The sequence below is a fragment of the Necator americanus genome, chromosome V (assembly GCF_031761385.1).
Source record: "Necator americanus strain Aroian chromosome V, whole genome shotgun sequence".
NCBI lineage: Eukaryota > Metazoa > Nematoda > Chromadorea > Rhabditida > Ancylostomatidae > Necator > Necator americanus.
Window position 1 is genome coordinate 25,688,540 of NC_087375.1, and position 14,151 is coordinate 25,702,690.

Here is a 14,151-nt window from a genome sequence, read left to right on the forward strand (position 1 = left end):
TGTGAGAAACACGACCCGTAAATTGTAGAGTCCAAAAATTGACACAACAATTACGGAAAAGATAGTAAACAAGATGCCCTTAATAGTATTTCACATGCCGTGTATACGAGCTTGGTTCCTAGCAGTGGCCCTGTTTATACTGGATGCAACAAGGCTTTTGAGTATACCAGCTGGGCACGTTCGAGCTATATAACTTGTACAGTTATATGGGGAAAGTAGTCCAGTAATGACAGAAGGGTACTGTTGTCCAGCAGAATGCCGAAGTCGAATCCGAAGGGAGATCAAATACTTAGAGAGAGCGCAGATTTCTCGGTAACAACACTCCGTCTCGTTAGATTGAAATGCCAGACATTGCTGACATAAGCTACTCTGGTCACTCGATGGTATTGATAGGCAGTTCACGCAAGACACTAAGTCTCAAGGGTATGAAGCAGTTGGAGCAGCAGCGGATGGATTCTGCCGTATTCAAGGACGACAGGATATAGTAGCAATCCTTCAAGACAATCCGTGATTCAGGATTTCCTGTTCTTCATTGGATAACAAATAACTCACCTCCATTGCTTTATTTGGAAACAGTTCCATAAACACCATCACATGCCCGGATATGCGGGAGATGAGAGACCTGAATTTAAAAAAGGCGTAAGCGTATCGCAATTCGCGAAGAAAAAGAGCAGATTGTAAGAGAAATGGTAAATGATTCAAGGATTCAAGAGATAGTTAAAGGCATCACCCCACGAATCTGAGGTGGTGCAAATTTCAGGTGGAGTATTCGTATACAGGATGGGAGACCACGGAGAGGAGGGTGATTCCGTCCATTTCTTCCTAATTGCCGTAAAAAACGGCCCGGAAGACACGGCTTCATTCGTTTTAGCGCACCATTTTGTACAAGAGGTTCGATTGGAGCGCGCCAGTCTTGTGCGGCGCCGCATCTTCCGGGCCGTTTTTTACGGCAATTAGGAAGAAATGGACGGAATCACCTCTCTCTCCGTAGTCTCCCATCCCGTATACGAATACTCCACCTGGAATCCGTACCACCTCAGTTTCGTGGGGTGATGCCTTTAAACACCAATCCCGAAATAAAAACGTTCTACGGAACTCTCCTGTCGTTTCTAATATCGTATTCAACACAATAATAACTACGAAAATATTCACCGTGCACACTGAGGAATCAGCCCGTTGACTAGGAATGCACCAATCTTATTAGAAAGCAAGCGCAGCAGCATCACAAATGACTTATGGATCTAGAAGAAGATAAGCTTGTTAAAATGACACAAAACTCCACTAGTTTTTATTTTTATTTTGCTTGTTTACTGCTTTACTCGACACACACACAAACTAAAATTCCTTGAGAAGCAGTTGTTGATTCGAGAGAAAATCAGCAGTAAAGTAGTGTACTCACCTCATCTTGTGCTTCACCAACATCTATCTTCTCCGACTCCACAACCGAATATAGAAAAAACGGTATCTGCCCGCGTTGTAGTGATGTGCCATTCTCGCTGAGTGGACAAGATGAAAAAGTTACTCGCGCACCATTGTTGAGCCGGATGTAGTTCACTCCACCTAGGATTCAAGAGAAAAGAATTCATAATTATAAAAATTAATAATAAATAGATTACTGAATATAATTAATAAAGCAGAGTGAAATCCCTAAAACACACCTTCTCCGCAATACGTCTTCCCGTTCTCTGGTGTCCACACCTTGATAGCGTATGTGACACCTACAGCCAATGTTACCGAGTCTGGAAGAAGGATAACGCCAGTGTCGACTGCCCCACCACTAGTTAGTTCGCAGCTGGTTTTACTCAAGAGAGAAAACTGGTCCCCGTCGCGAAGTACGTGCACCTAATACGAAATAATAGCAGGTGGGCCCAGTAATAGGCTTCTCGTGACAATGCGGCCAACCTCGCACTGCCAGATCCTCCTCACTTGCTCCGCATGAAGGTAAACTCCGACACCCCGAAGAGCTATTCGACCACCTTCCACGCGAATGCAAATAGCATCTGTAGCACCGTCTGACATATCCCATGTGCACACGGCGCTTCGACGCCGAAATCTTCAGAAAACAACAAGTAGAGAAGGAAACGGAAAATTCTGGTCTCAAGACAAAAATGAAACTATCCAAGTCTTTATCCTCGTAGTAGAAAGATGATTATCAGAGGATAAGAAAGAGAGAAGGAAAGAGCAGTATACCGAATAGGTGTTTGTACAATAGTGCTAGCAAGAGATTTGTGAACGTCTGGAATTGCCAGCTCTTTGGACAGTTTGACCACAATGTCCTGGGCTATGTTAGCAACATTCCACCAATCCTGTAATGCATCGTGTGGGATAAAAGTAGTAATACTATGCGCAGCAATTTCTGGGTAGTAAACCCAACAGGACAAGAAACGAAACCAAACTGGAAACAAAGCAACTACTTGTAGTTGAAATAAAAATACTGAACCCACATTTGACTCACTGAACGACTTTTCGTAGAGAAACCGAAGAATATTTGGTAAAGCAGTGAGGGTGTCCACTCGCTGTTGTTCCATTGTGAAGTGTTGACTGAGCTCTTTTGATAACTGCGGAAATCGAACAAATTCGGTTTTGTGGAGAAATACGTCCACAAGCTGTAAATGTTGTAATGACCAGGAACAAAACACAAAATTGTTCCCAAACAAGCCGATAACAAGTATTGAACTTACTGTACTTCTCTTAGCAAGGCTTCCTACCACAGCGGCTATTAGTGGATGCCCAACCGGGCTGGAAATAGCAAGCGCTAGATGACGGACCAAGAGATAACGTGAAGGCATGAAGCAGGATGAGATCTCGACGAACAAGTTGATTGCCTCATTGAGAACAACTGTGAGCGCAAAATTCTACAAAAATTACATCGTTTGATTTGCAGAAGGGCAACTCTTCATACTGCGAATTGAGCGAAAATCACTAGCCTCCTCCAAGATACAATCATTTGCGCGGTCGAACATTGAAAGTAATGCCGAGTGAAGCAGAACAACAGCTCCAGCAAAAGTCGCAAGCGGCTCCTCGCCTTCACCATTAGTACGGTACACAAGGAGAATATATCGACTGAAATTAACAAAAAGAACTATTTATTGTTGTTTACTTGCTTAACGAAAATGAGTGCAAACCTCAAAATTCTCATGACAATTAGCGCAGTCGCAGCCGCTCGCTCAGTATTCCACAGACGTTGATCCCCCTCACAATGGAATTCAAACACACGAGTGAGCGACCAGTCAAAAACTCTGAGTAGTGCCAGAAATGCTGAGGGCGACACCGTATCCATGGAAGAAGATGAGAACAGTCGGGAGCTACCACTGCAGAACCGAAAACTAAGAAAGCTTAAATAATAAACGACGCGGTAGCACTTACTATTCATCTGGCTTTTCATCCTCACTTGAAGTGGCTTCTCCGGATGATGAGACAACCTTAAACGAGGATCGTTTGCAGTCTCGGAATCTTAGTCGCGATGACTACCTGCACAGAACTTTACGCATTCTTCGGAAAAGGATTTGCAACTTTTCGCCACAAACTACTTATTATGAGGTTATAACAGCATTGACAGTCTTTCTTTCAAAAATGTAGTCGAGCAAGATTTAATTTTTAAGATACATGAAAATTACCTGGTAATATAGTTCCGGTATTTGTCCAACATTTACATCCGTCCCATTATTGGAAATAGCTGAATTCCGAAATGTGAATGTAACGTCATCACATTCCACCACGCGACGACCTGTCGCTCCACAATCCGAAGAAGGACCGCTAAACTCATAGAAGTCGCTACAGTGACATAATAGAAAATGGTGGTTCAAAACACGATACCCAAATCTCAAAGTTTCCGAAGCTTATTTAAACAATAATCTTGACGCGGACCTGATCTTCGCACTAACTACATGCCAATGGTTTGCTTTCATGAGTACTGGTTGAGCTAGCATCAACGCTGCTGCTTCCCTTTGGCCACAATCGTAGAGCGTTTCGTCGGACTCCGACAGCAATTCTGCACATTGCTCGTCGGAGACGTCGCTTGGCAGCCGGAACAGCTTAATCCTAGAAATTGTAAAAACTTAATTGCAAAATTGTTAGCGATTTGGACTGAAATGAGGTTTTTCCTTGCCCTTGTTTTCGTTTCTCACATTCTTCCATAACTAGCTACGAAACAAATAGGTGAGTTCGATGTTGCCTTCCTACGCCTATTGAATGCTTTTTTTCTTGCTTTACTGTTTTTTTATTCTTTTGGAAAAATATCTGCGTGTTTCTGCAGGCTTATTCCAGTGCAATGCTACTTTCACGTTTTCGCAAGCATTATTTCTTACTTACTTATTCGACGTTCTCTCGAACAGTTCGAAAGACGATTTTTAACGGAGTTAAGTAATCGCACTCACATAAAGCAGAGCCTGCGAGCTGAGAATTAACATTTACTTGCTAATAGCAATAGGCAAGGAAGAGAGGTAAAGAAAACTACTAAACAAAACATTACGGGAAAATTTCAGCGGTTACTTTTAGTGCGTTTAATAATTAAAAATGAGCCTACTTTGCAATATATTCACCACGTCCACCGTATAGGCCTATACCAAGAAATCGCACGTCCTTGCTAGCTTTCACTTGAATAGCTTCAATTGAGTGAGCAGAGTACCCCCAGCCTTAAAAGAAAAGATCAATTTCAAAAAGATAATGCTACTCTTACTAGGGAATTCTGACAAGTCACTCAGTATCATCATAAAGAGAGAAACCGTATCAAAGCTTATGTTTAGTGTGTATGTAGAGTATAAAAACTAGCTATAAGGTTATAGTTTTTATATAGTTATATAACTATAACTATATAGCTAACTATAAGGCTTGGATAAGGAGTATTGTCTCATTTTCAGAAGTGCAAATGAGGCCGGAAAAGACGGCCAGCTATTTTTGAGGTTTATTGACACTAACACTTTTGGATATCCAGTAACTTACGCATGACGACGTCATTTTCGTTTTCTACCACGATAGATCCGCTTCACCAAGTGGAAAGGAACACTCGACAGGGTCTCACAGTACTTGGCATTTTTAATTAAACTATATCTCAACCAAATTGCATGTGTAGAGGTGTTTTACACTGCTCGCTTCCCAGGTTAGGCCATAATACACAAAAAATGTAGGAAGAAGAAATACAGAAAAAAAGCGAGAGAGAGGGACCTGATCAGAAAGTATCCGTATCTCAGTCCTGCATACCTTCCACAGGGGTACCAGTGCTGTTGCTACCTACGTTTTTCATCACAAGTTTCATTAACTAACTTGTTGGCTCACTTCTATGTCTCCCCTATTCCATATGCAACGAACATAAACTTCGACATGGTTATAGCCACTTCTCTAGATCACACACTGACCTTACACACTTCCCCGGTTAGATAGTTTTAAGTTGTTAATAGACCAAAACAAACCTCCTCCAGTTGACTCAAAACGGCATACAACAGAACGACCCCCTGAAGGCGACACGCCATGCTCGGGTGAGTTCATGAAATCCTAGGAATAGAAATATTGATTCCAATTAATGTAGCACTCAAAACCTATCGAAAAAGAAAAAAGAACAATGCGAATTAAAAACTCATATGCTTAACTGAGCACTTTTTTTTAAGATATCTAATGCAGAAAAACGACGTTCTCCCACCTTCTCATTCCACAATCTTCCTTTCGCTATAGCTGCTGCGGCATAAGTGCAACTAAGTAGGGAAATCCCCAGCTGAGTTGAGGAACAATGCGTGGGGCTTTCTTGAGGAACCGCCCATTCTGGTGATCTCAGAAATGCTAGTGAGTTTATGCCATCAGAAAAAATCTGAAGAGAAGGAATTCACAGAAAGACCTTCAAGGAGTCGCAAAACGCACTTCCTTTGGTGTCGACAAATGTATGGAGATGGCTTGTACTCGCATTTCAGCCGCATTGTACGACCAAAGAATGTCATATCGAGATTCTAGGCACCAACTGAAATTTATGCAACAGAGTACAGAGGTGTGAAGATGTGTACTGAGAAAAAATGAACGTAGAAAAAAAATCCAGACCTCGTGTACAAACCGGAGGTTCCCAACTGATGATGCGCAAAACAGCCATGTTTTCTTCGAAATGCTACATACTCTTTACCCACCTGTCGTGGAAATATGAAGAGATCGTGCTAAAACAAATCACAATTTGTCCGAACTTTATCTCTGCACTAGATATTTGTTGCGGACCTATGAAACTGCGGGGTGTAGAGCAAAATGAAACACAAAATGTTGTAGGTGAATTAAAAAATTCTGGAAAAAGACGGTATATATGTTTAGACGAGAATTTTATTTCTCTTACATTACACTACACACCCTTCTGCAATAATCCTTAAACCGTAGCTACAGATGAAGTAGTGCGGTTAAGTAGCAATTTAAGCGAGAGACCACCAAGAACAGACTAACTCAAGTCCCATTTTAGCATGATTCCCAAATTCTTTACCTTGCTAGCTACTAATTGTGCATCAATCACATCTTCGGAGTGTATCAACGCTGTATGACTGTGAATAAGAGTTGCGTCACCAACAGCTCCAATCCAAGTCGCAAACGACTCACACCCGGGTCCAAATCCTGGGACTCGACCAGGAGCTGCATGCCACCAGCTGCTATCCTCGGGCGACCTTTTAAAAATGCAATAAAGGAGAAAAAAGAACATGCTAGGTATTTACATTCGCTAATACCTGACTAGTTGGCCCATTTTGTGAGCACCAAAAGTAAAAACAGCCCCTAACGAGGTACGTAATACCGAGTGATTAGCACCAGCAGCTACCTGGACAACTTGCACTTCTGGTGGAAGCACCACCTAAACTCCTCATAGAGTCCCTATGACTGAGGGGATCCGATACCACTCTGCATAAAATAAAATGAAACTTACCAATTGAGCCTCGGTTTTACTTCTCACATCTCCAGTTCCCAGCTGTCCATGGCAATTTGATCCAAATGAGAAGACAGTTCCGTCAGCAGCAAGCAAAATCGTATGGAAATTGCCGCAGCTTACTGATGAGATCTTCAGAAGAAAGTAACTGCATACTTCGTCACACCAAGAATAGAGGAAAAGAAGTAGAACAGAACTCCTTACTTTTACATTTTGCTGGTTCCTAACTATAGTGACTCTCGCTGGTGCAAGCACGGTTCGAGTTGGTGTGTCACCAGCAGGACGTTGCTGAGTCGATTCTCCACAAGCACGACACAAACCACATCTCAAACAGGAGTAGTTAACGAGCAAAATAACTGTGACAAGATCGCTAAGAGTTCACCTCAAACATGTGGTGTCGCCAGTGCCACAATTGCAAGTTGCAGATTTTCTTGTGAAAACAGGCAGCGGACAAGCTGAACCACGAGCAGAACAAAGGCCGCATTGAGCACAGTATGAGGGAACATCCTAAACAACAATTAGAACTTCATGTAAGTTCACACAGCAATGCTTAACATAAAGAAGTCATCACCATGAAGCAGTACAAAATAGTTAGAGGAAAGTAAAATTTACACTAGCATCACAGGATAAAGAGCAGGACGTCGATCAATCCCTATGAAAATGCGCCTACGCGTTCGAGTACAATCCAGAATCGTTGGAGGTATATGAACGCGCCTACGTCCTTACAATGAATTGCTGGGGTCAGGCGATGTGTCAAGTTACTGTTTTTAACCTCTCAAACAAGTCCGGTACCAAATTATCGACCCCAAAAGGGTGAAAATCTGGTTGACAATAAGGCAGCCTGGAATTAACGACCGATCGTACATACACAGCGGGACCTCTTACTGAGAGAAAGCCGACAATTTCTGGAAAAAAAGCCACCAATTTTATTAGCATTTATCGACTACTGGACTGCGCTACACTCAATCAGTGCGAAAATTGGCGGTTTTTTCATAGAAGCCACTAAAACGTATAGTCGGGTCAAAACGACATGAAACACGGACATTTGCGCAAGCGGCTGCGCTCAAAGCGGAGTGGTGGAGCGTAGCGGTTGGGTTCGTGTAAGGATCCACGCTACCGCCACACACACCTGCAGTTTGCCATGGTCCCACTTCGATTCAAACCGCTGTCTCCACTGCACCGCTTCCGCAACGGTCCGTGCTTCATGTCGTTTTGACCCAACTATAGAGCGTGTACAGATTTCGTTTCCGCGGCCGTGTCGCGTCATGCCACATTAGAGCGCAGCAGCCTCGGCGCAAGCGTCTACAGCTTACAATTTACTATCGTCAGGCCCTGCAAGGTTATGTCCTTCTTCATTGTCTGTCGTTTCTTTGATGTCGTTCTTCTCATCAGTCAGCCTTCACTTTCGATATGCTGCTGCTCCTTATTCAAGTTTATTACTACGTTGTTTATATTGAAGATAAAGTTTCTTCTTCTATATTTCTTCTATAAGTGTTCTTTTCTCTTCACGTGTGTTTTCAGTTTCTGTCGTTTCTTCAGAGTCGCTCTTCACGTCAGTGTAGTCTTTATTAGTAGATTATACGTTGTTCTTCTTTATTCAAATTCTCGCTGCTTCGCTGGTACTGAGCTGCGCTCTTCTGGAAGACTGATGTGAATAACGACTCTGAAGAAACGATAGAAACTGAAAATACACGTGAAGAGAAAACAACACGAGTTTATAGAAGAAACAGATATCTTCAATATAAAAAACGTAGTGATAAACTTGAATAAGGAGCAGCAGCATATCGAAAATGAAGGCTGACTGATGAGTAGAACAACATTAAAGAAACGACAGAAAATGTGTCGCGACTCGCATCGCTCCTCACGATCAAAGCCTGGCCGGGAGCACTGCTAACCGCGTTCGGTAGCCAAAGGTGCGCGCTCTTACCAGCGAGCTCTGCCATTGGCTGCCGTCTCCCGCGGAGCTCGCCCCACTCGAGCCCAGGCTATATAAGGGAGCCGGTCTGCCAGCCTTCTGTTCTGTTTGTTTTGATTTCCTTTTGGATTGATTTCGTAACGCAGTAGGCTTGGTATTCGCTATCGTATCGCGTTTGTGTAGTGGTACTTTGTTCTGTATCATGTTGGAAGAGTAATGCGCACGTGCACAGCACGTGCTGGGAAAGTGGAGTAACACCTGGGATAGTGAAGAAGAATCACAGCAAAGTAAGAAGAGCCACGCTGTCGCGTAAATGCCTTGGTGGCTCGCGGCCGGCGCTAGTGGAATGGTCCACATATATTATCTCACCCAACTAAGTAGAGTCCGCATGGTTCCCCACCTTCAAGATAATGTAGTACGTTATAATAGAGAAGCCAATAAATATGCAATGTAGCAGTGCTGGAGCATGAGATGACTACCGAAAGACAGGTGGTCCGAGGTCAGGGCCAGGACACCCCTAGGTGGCGTAAGCGGATAGGAGGAGCGGGTTCAGTGACCACCGGAGAGAACCCCTGTAACCGAGACCGAACCCCGACTCGCAACAAAATGAAGAAGGACATAACCTTGCAGGGTCTGATTATAGTGAATTGTAAGCTGTAGACCTCTGCGCCTGTGCTCTAATTTGGCACACAGCGAGCGGGCGACGAAACGAAATCTGTACACCCTCTATGTTTTAGTGGCTTGTTTTTTTCATGGTCCTACCAAACAATAGAAATAAAAAATATATTACTGAAAAGAATAGAAAAATATTTGAAAAATAAGAATCATCCAGCATTGTAGCGAAAAAAGAAAGAATAATGTTACAGATTTTACCTTAACAAAAAGATGTTCTGAAGGCTCACATGCGACCACCGAACCACGTCGACGCGATTGTGCATTTGAAGACGTTGGTGCTTGCTAAAAGTAATTAGTTTTGGGACAGTCCTCAGAAATCACTTTTCTCTTCGCTCAGACACAGTGGAGAAAACGAGCAAATCTTTGCAACGATCGTGTTGGTCTCATAACAGCATCCGTTGGTGAGACAGGCTAAATGGGACAGCACAGCAAAATCCAAAAACAAAATCAGATGATATTTAGAGAGATCCTGCAGCGACCGAATTTGTAAGAAACCATAAAATATGCGGAACCTCAGAGCTGCAATCCCTAGAAAATTTGGTTTGAACGGCGGAAAGAAGACAAATTTTCAGTTAACAAGAACGACGAAACAACTAGAAAGATTTGGAACTAGAAGGAACTGGAAAACTACGAAGTAATAAATCATACTATATAATTGCGCACCTATTCTGCCACGCATGTGCAACGAAACTTCAAGAAGCGGGTCCCACGACGTCGAATTGGTGCGCCAGCTCAACGCCATAGTCCCAAGCGATTTTGCCAAAAAGTACATGAGACGCCGTGAAAAATTTCGTGGCCGTATGACAGCTGCAGTCGTAGCGTTCCATCATAGGGTGTTTACTTCTTTGTTCCTTATTTTCAAAATGTCTGCAGAATCCTTTTTCGTTCAAAAGTGAAGACATACATGTTGACAGCTGCTTAAAGGCATCACCCCACGAATCTGATGTGGTACGGATTTCAGGTGGAGTATTCGTATGCGCGATCGTAGATTATGGATAGAAGGGTGATTCCGTCGATTTCCTAATTTTTCTAATTGCCGTAAAAAACGGTCCGGAAGATAAGGCTTCGGGCGTTCCGGTGCGCTATAATCTACGAGAAGTTCGATTGGAACGCGCCAGTCCTGTGCATGCGTAGCATCGTTCGGGTCGTTTTTTACAGCAATTAGAAAGAAATGGACGGAATCATCCCCCTCTCCATAATCTACTATCCCGTATACGGATACTCCACCTAAAATCCTTACCACCTCAGATTCGTGGGGTGATGCCTTTAAATAGTAGCTAGCAGTTTAAGCGACCAGACGTCTGACTTTTTTGTCAAGGTGATGGTGACATGTTAAGTTAGCATTTCACGTAAGCACATCATTCCATGTTAATTGCAGAGAAGAAAGGGAAGAAAAACTTCACGACTAATTTAGTTATTTACTTTCGGAAATGTTAGCGTGGTGACTGAAAGCGACAGAAGCGAGGACCACAACAGTTTTGAAATCCGGCATGAGCCAGAAGTTCAAACTGGTAATATATAAAGTGGAAAATACCTCAGTTCTTCCGCATTGATTGAGGTTGTTCAATCCCCATGTGTAGACATAACCTTGCTTGGAAATAGCTACAGCATGAGTTTTGCCAAGAGCTATGGAAGACTGAAACGGAGGCCATCATCTTCTAACTCTAATTCACTGGTTCAGAGCTTACCATATGGGTTCCGTCCAAACCCAGAATTTGACCGGTTTCTGGATACACGTTCATCCCGTGTCGCCCACCCACATAAACCCGCCCATTGTCAGTGACATATGCGTAGCTTCCAGCAGCACAACTTACTGCTTGTGTTTTTCGCCTGTAAAGATATTTTAATGCAGAAAAATATGACTTCCCACGAACATGAAATAATGTAGTGAAATACGCTACAGGATTTCACAGGAGAAAGAAGGGCAATCTTAGTGGAGACCAACCTGTTTACTGTCGTTAGTCGCCTTAGTTTACCGGCTCTTCTACCATCATCGCCACCAGCTATCCACGCGTGCCCACTTCCAGCTCGGAACAAAACGTACTCTGCTCCAACAGACATCTGGACGATGCTCTCCGGTAGCACCAATTCCATCCATGTTGTTCCAGTTTCCTTAAAGGAACAAAGTACAAAGTAAGCAAAAAAAGTGGATGCTCTTAAAGTGAAATAGATTGAGTGAACCAAAAGCTATCTCAGCACTCCCACCTGTAGGCCATATTTGATACCATTGCCGGCATAATAAATCTTTCCAGAACGGGACTGCAAAAAGGCAATGTCCTTTCCTAGATGGAGATCTGCTGCTTGGTCTAAACGAATAAATGATTCTTCTTGTGAGAAGAATATCTCAACAGAGCAACGGTGTAAAGCTTAGAAAAAGAAAATATTTATTTCAATGGATTTCTAAGAAGCAAGAAAGATCACAAGCAGTCTTACAAATAATTGCAGTTTTTCAGAGGTTTGACAGCAAATGCAGATAAAGTAGAACTCCTACAAAAAACACTCACAAGGAACAAATTTCCACATACTTCGAACTATCTTGCAATTAGGACTGAACTAGAGTCAAAAGGACATGAAGCACGCTGCAATTGCGTAAGCGGTTGCACTTGAAACGGTGCAGTGGAGCTCAGCGGCTAGTATCGACGGGGGACCCTTGCTACCACCGTCCATGGTTGCAGTTGGTCCCACCTCGATTCCAACCGCCATCCCCAGCGCGCCGCATCGAGAGGACCCGCTCACGCAACTGCGCCGTGCTTCATGTCGTTTTGACTCGACTATACACTTGATCTAATCGGGTGAAAACGACATCTAGCGCGGTGCAGCAGCGTAAGCGGGTGCGTTCAGGGCGCTGTAGTGGCGCAGCGGTTAGGATTGGATGGAACTCTCGCTAACACCACTCAACGTGCGATGCAGTTGCGATGAGGCTACGAGACCAGCTCGGATCCGGCAGAACAGGGTAAAGCGGGTTAAGCGCAACCCACAACTAACCTCTTGGATGCTTTATTCAAAAGTCGACTCAAGTAACTTTCTATTTCTACTTATTTTATTTCGGGATTGAAATCGGGAGAAACAAAGAAGGATGTATACAGTCGTGATCGACTATCTAATCTGCTTCACCAGCGATCCATGCTTGAGTTTGTTTATGAGTTCTTGTTATCTCAGAGGGAGGAGCCCAGCATGCCTGTTGGGAATTCTCTCCCGCAATTCTCGACATAGTGACGACGAACTGTACATAAAATACACGCACATGAACGCAGATGGCTGCTAGTAGAAACCCAATTATGCAAGCCAAGAAGACGTAATCAAGCTGACCGAGAGAAGAAGGTAACACCTCTGATCGTAGTTTATCATCATGCAGCAATGGTTGATGCAGAGGAAGAAAAACCGATTGGTATCTTCTACCACGCAATTGCAGAGCGAGGATGCCGCCTTCCGAAACACAAGAGGGAAAATCACCGCGTCGAGAAGTGGGACGCAGAAGATCATCCACTATTTCTACCCTAATCTCTTCGATAGCCACGAATCATGGAACAGCTGGGCCCGACATGATCGAACACATCTGAAGAATCTACTGCTAATACTTACAAGGTCGCTACGCAAGGTCTATCATACTTGATTTGTCACAATTGAAAGTTCTTAATCAGTGCAAAATAAGCAAAACCGGGTTATTCAAAAAGAGTGATCCTATGACATCGCTATCGCTCAATCTGCTCACCGTCTGCATAGTATTCAAACGAGAAAAGACCAACAGGAGAATATGAACTAGGTAAAATTTAGTTTTTTTCTCCAATCTTAACCTAAATTCTCCGGAAATTGGAGGGTTTGCTGTTACAGAAAAGACAATTTGATTTCAACTAATAATTCGAAAATTCTAATAATTTCTCAAGAATTCACAAGTTCCTCGTATATCAGCATGAACATGCAGATTATTTTACACTACAGATTACTGCATCTTGCTTAAATTTACAAATTCGAACACGTACTATGCAAATATTTCGGAATCGTGAGCGGGAGCTTGAACGGTGTTGATTTAGTATCTCCCATACAGCAAAAAGAGACATCAGTAAGTCGAACAGCGTGACGAGATTTCGGTTCCGCGATTGGTACGAAGGAGTCGTTAAGAGGTATCAACTAAATCAATGCAATATGTTCAAATTCAGAACGCTAATGCAGTATGCTTGAATTATGAGAAAAGACTCACATGTAAAGTTGACTGGGAGGTAACAGAGGCGTGATAGAAAGACGATCCATCCGAGAACAACGCCGTTTGTACGCAATCCGTTGGCAAGATAACCTGACATAGCCTTTTATCAGAAATTACTATCGTTCTAGTTCTTGAATTGCTAAAATGGACTGCTAAGGAGAGAAAGCTGTAATAATCTAGTAACTATTCCTGATGTAATTTCGCACAAGATATCTTTCTACATCTGTTCTTTTTCATTTCACTCAAACAAGGAAACTTATCATTCGCACCAACCTCTCCAATGTCTCGTAATGAATCAGTATCAATTACGGATATGCAGGATGACTGTCCTCTCCGTAAATACAGAGATCCGTTACAGAAGGTGAGCAAGCAATTTCGTCTGCAAAATCGAAAATTCTGCTATGCTGAAGGTGGTAGAGATTTAAGAATACCCACGTGGCTTTCATCGAGTTATTTGAGGCGTATAGCTTTCCTAACACAGTT

The 14,151-nt window shown here is 43.0% G+C and overlaps 1 protein-coding gene across 2 annotated transcripts in view; it reads right to left on the reverse strand.

Moving 5' to 3' along the window:
- RB195_015196 (uncharacterized protein) overlaps window positions 1-14,151 on the reverse strand; it is a gene marked incomplete at both ends in the record, with an annotated part of 45,358 nt that overhangs the window by 21,083 nt on the left and 10,124 nt on the right. The window contains 33 exons of one of the 2 annotated variants that reach the window (XM_064205789.1): window positions 553-622; window positions 1,153-1,241; window positions 1,400-1,560; window positions 1,659-1,842; window positions 1,903-2,053; window positions 2,191-2,306; window positions 2,445-2,606; window positions 2,682-2,855; window positions 2,928-3,063; window positions 3,126-3,311; window positions 3,367-3,422; window positions 3,618-3,756; window positions 3,868-4,041; window positions 4,526-4,634; window positions 5,409-5,490; window positions 5,636-5,800; window positions 5,851-5,947; window positions 6,025-6,134; window positions 6,446-6,495; window positions 6,559-6,623; window positions 6,684-6,805; window positions 6,878-7,009; window positions 7,082-7,202; window positions 7,260-7,384; window positions 9,666-9,749; window positions 11,002-11,103; window positions 11,156-11,297; window positions 11,413-11,579; window positions 11,673-11,773; window positions 13,448-13,595; window positions 13,666-13,758; window positions 13,942-14,047; window positions 14,104-14,151. The exon at window positions 14,104-14,151 is cut by the window's right edge and continues 61 nt beyond it. In XM_064205789.1, coding sequence (XP_064061670.1) covers window positions 553-622; window positions 1,153-1,241; window positions 1,400-1,560; window positions 1,659-1,842; window positions 1,903-2,053; window positions 2,191-2,306; window positions 2,445-2,606; window positions 2,682-2,855; window positions 2,928-3,063; window positions 3,126-3,311; window positions 3,367-3,422; window positions 3,618-3,756; window positions 3,868-4,041; window positions 4,526-4,634; window positions 5,409-5,490; window positions 5,636-5,800; window positions 5,851-5,947; window positions 6,025-6,134; window positions 6,446-6,495; window positions 6,559-6,623; window positions 6,684-6,805; window positions 6,878-7,009; window positions 7,082-7,202; window positions 7,260-7,384; window positions 9,666-9,749; window positions 11,002-11,103; window positions 11,156-11,297; window positions 11,413-11,579; window positions 11,673-11,773; window positions 13,448-13,595; window positions 13,666-13,758; window positions 13,942-14,047; window positions 14,104-14,151 — 3,967 coding nt within the window. Of the gene's footprint in view, window positions 1-552; window positions 623-1,152; window positions 1,242-1,399; window positions 1,561-1,658; window positions 1,843-1,902; window positions 2,054-2,190; window positions 2,307-2,444; window positions 2,607-2,681; window positions 2,856-2,927; window positions 3,064-3,125; window positions 3,312-3,366; window positions 3,423-3,617; window positions 3,757-3,867; window positions 4,042-4,525; window positions 4,635-5,408; window positions 5,491-5,635; window positions 5,801-5,850; window positions 5,948-6,024; window positions 6,135-6,445; window positions 6,624-6,683; window positions 6,806-6,877; window positions 7,010-7,081; window positions 7,203-7,259; window positions 7,385-9,665; window positions 9,750-11,001; window positions 11,104-11,155; window positions 11,298-11,412; window positions 11,580-11,672; window positions 11,774-13,447; window positions 13,596-13,665; window positions 13,759-13,941; window positions 14,048-14,103 lie in introns of both variants that reach the window. The other variant, XM_064205788.1, reaches the window with a different exon arrangement.